The 3,338-nt window shown below is 53.1% G+C and overlaps 1 protein-coding gene across 11 annotated transcripts in view; it reads right to left on the reverse strand.

Moving 5' to 3' along the window:
• Positions 1 to 3,135, reverse strand: part of C4H1orf159 (chromosome 4 C1orf159 homolog) — a 24,425-nt gene extending 21,290 nt beyond the window's left edge. For 2 of the 11 annotated variants that reach the window (XM_081817255.1, XM_081817252.1), the window contains exon 1: positions 2,895 to 3,121. Coding sequence is in view for 6 of the 11 variants with exons in the window: in XM_081817246.1 (XP_081673372.1) it covers positions 1,670 to 1,707 (38 nt within the window). In the remaining 5 variants the exon portion in view is untranslated. Of the gene's footprint in view, positions 1 to 1,669; positions 1,793 to 2,524; positions 2,762 to 2,894 lie in introns of those variants that run through there. The other 9 variants (XM_081817256.1, XM_081817254.1, XM_081817246.1 and 6 more) reach the window with 8 other exon arrangements.
• Positions 3,136 to 3,338: the final 203 nt, after the last annotated feature.

The raw sequence follows: 3,338 nt of genomic DNA on the forward strand, positions 1-3,338 counted from the left end.
TATTAGGGAAAACTGGCTATCTTTAACACTTTTCTGTAAATCTAAAACTACTGCAAAAATTTTTAAGTGAATTTCTAAAATATACCATTAATAAAATGAATAAGCAAGTCAAAGAATGGGAGATAATATTTACAATATGTATCTGACAAGCCATGTATCCAGAAGATAAAAAGGGCTTTTACAACTTGATAATTTTTAAAAGGACAAAAGACTTGATTGGACATTTCAGAAAAGAGGTATGAATGGTGACAGGTGGAAAAGTGCTCAGCATCACTAAGCTCTAGGAAATGCAAATTAAAGCCACCATGAAAACACTGCTCTGCTCAGTAGGCCCATTAGGCAGGGTCACTTGCAGGGATTTTCCCAAGAGAAAGGAAAACACACCCACAGAAAATGTGTACAAGACTTACCATAACCTCTTTAGTCACACAAACCAAACCCAAGAAACCCCACCAAGTGCCATCACAGGACTGGTAAGTGCACGGTGGCACATCCCAGAAGTGCCAACACAGCAACACCCAGGGTCTGAGGCCAAGACGTCCAGGTGCTGGGAGATTCCAGAGACTCTGTCTGGCGTGGGCCCCTCCCGGCTTGCAGGTGGTGCCTGCTTGCTGTGTCCCATAGCCCTTCCCTGGGCCTGTGAGCAGAACTGCTCTCTCTCTTCTCATAAAGGCACTAATCCCACCATGCGGCCCACCCTCATGACCTCATGTAACCATAACCACCTCCCAAAGACTCCTCCAAACATCAAAACACTGGGAGTTAGGGTTCCAACCTACGGATTTGGGGGACACGACCATTCAGCCCACAACGCAAGGGACCTTTCAGGGATGACAGAAATGTTTTCTATCATGACAGGTGTGCAGGTTACACAGCTGGATGCATTTGTCAAAATTGGTCAAACTGGACCTATGCATTTCACTGCATGTGAATCACACCTCAACTGAATAGGTGGGATTCATTTTGAAAATCGTACTGGAGCCAAAAAGTTAAATAATTGGGTAAAAATATTTCTACATGGTAATGAAAAGTTTGGTGAGAATTTAAATTGTACTATATGTTGTCTCACAACTCATTTTTCCTTAGAACTGGTTCCGATGAAGAAATAAAGCTTCCAGGTTGCTGTGATTCTAAACAAGTAATGCATCCTGGTTACCTGGGTGGAATTATGTGTGGTCGGTAAATAAGGGGTTACTGCTGACAGGACAACCTTGTAAACAGGCCCTCCAGCCGGAAGCCTTGCCTGAGTGACCACACAAATACTCACTGCAGCCCTGGCCCCCAGCCTTCAGGCAGCTGCCGCTGGACAGGAGTGGGGGGACGGCTGGTCCTCAGCTCTGGGTGTGAGGCACTGATGGGAGCACGACACAGGCCCACTGGACCTCCCCCCATCAAAGTAGGTACTGCTGGTTATTTTCTCAGCAAGCAAAGGAAGCAGACATGGAATCTGACTCCCAGGAAAAAAATAAGAACATGCTTCTCGATCTAAAAATCTCATCTCATGCTGGGATGGAAAATAAATGGTGCTGACGACTTGACTGGATGTAAAGGAAACATTCCAGTCAGCTGACATGTATGGCAGATGCCGGGAATGGCACGTGGGCACCCACTGCCCACCACTGTGTGGACTCCACACACCTGAGAGGGGTGTGCACCCCCGGGAGCCTACCTGAGGGGTCTGCATGCTGGAAAACCACTCAAAGGCATCCTTGGCCTTGGGGATGCAGAACTCTCAGTGCCACGGTGACTAAAGTCATTCCTCCAATGAGTTAGATGACAAATCACAGCTTACCTTGGAGTACAAGAGTAAGTGAAGGGTTGGGAGGTGCCTTTGGGGTCCTGGGGCGCTGCCTGTGGACCAGCCCACTCAGGTGATCACCCACCAAGACTTATCTGTTTGCTCTGCTTTGGGGAGGAATATACCAGGGCAGGGGTGGGAGTGTGCATGTGCTAGGAAAACAAACTTTCTGGGTAATTCAGATTTTATTTCCTTTTAGGAACTTCTGAAAACAATGTGGCCATTAAGATTCTGGCTGAACACAGACTACTATGCAGTGGCTCTTAGCTGGGAGTGGCACGGGAATAATCCAGGTGGGCTATTAAACTTCCCCAGCCCAGGCCGCCTCGACCACCCTGTACGGGGCCTCTTCCAGGGCTCCCCCGGGTTAAAAACCACGAGAAAGACAAAGCCCCAAGTCGGCCTTCTCTGTAAAGTGTAGTCGTACTAAGAAAAACACAAAACAAAAAACGGGGCCAAGTTTGACACCTTCGAATTTAATGGGACGAAGCGGTTAAGAATGATCACAAAACAGTTTTTGGGGGGAGAAGTTGCATTTGCCAAAATGCTATTCCTTGAAATCCTTGAAAAACTATATCCAAATGTATCCAAACGACCTGGTCTTAAATTATACTTGAACTAATCTATCCGTCAAATTGTTACGGTGACAACACACCCCTTGAAAACCCACGTTACGACTCAACCTTGACTATTTCATGGCGATAAACGGACTAATAACCCGACGACCTCAAGGGAGAGCGCCCGTGGGCATCCGGCGGCCTCCCACTTCACCCCGCCTGGGCTCGGTCCTGAGGGCGAGGCCTTCTGGGCTCCGCGACTTCGGGGACGTGCGGGGCGTGCCTAAGTCTAGCTACCGACGGGCTCTCCTAGCGGGCTGCACCTGCGGGAGGTTCGGTAGCCCGAGGGGAGCCGGGTCCCCGCGGACCTTTGTCCCGGCTCCGTGCCCCGCGCCGCGCCCGAGACCGCCCGGCCCCGGCGTCCGCGCCCCAAGGCACCCCCACCCCCCACCGCCGAGGCCCTGCCCCCGCCCCCGGTCCGCCCCCGGTCCGCCCCCGGCCCCTGCCGCCCGCGCTCCCGCCCCCGGCCCCTCACTCACCGCGGCGCCCTTCGCGTTCCTCTTTCGTACCCCCCGCCCTCCAGGCGGTCGCGCCGCGCTCCCTGGGATTTGTAGTCTCTCTACCGCCTCAACCCCGGTACCAGGCCGCGCGACTCCCAGCTTCAAACTACAGCTCCCGGCGGTCCCCGCGAGAAAACCCTCTCTCCAGATGTTCCGGCACAGGGTTCTCGCGAGGCCGTGGGAGGCGCGCGCGGAGCAACCTAGGAAGTGTAGGCTAGGGTGTCTCGGTCTTAATAGCTGGGCCCCAGACCAAGCTGGGAAGAAGAACCACACTCCCCAGGAGTCCACGCGCGCCGGCCATCTTTGGCGTTGCTAGGAGACCGGGAAGCCGGGGGGGGGATGCTGGCCCCAGGTGGCGGCGCCCGAAAGGCGGTGTTCCCGGCGGCACGGCGTCAGCCCGGATCGGTGCCGGGAGTCAGGGAC

The sequence above is a fragment of the Leptonychotes weddellii genome, chromosome 4 (genome assembly GCF_054177405.1).
Source record: "Leptonychotes weddellii isolate Sample4059 chromosome 4, ASM5417740v2, whole genome shotgun sequence".
Taxonomy (NCBI): Eukaryota; Metazoa; Chordata; class Mammalia; order Carnivora; family Phocidae; genus Leptonychotes; species Leptonychotes weddellii.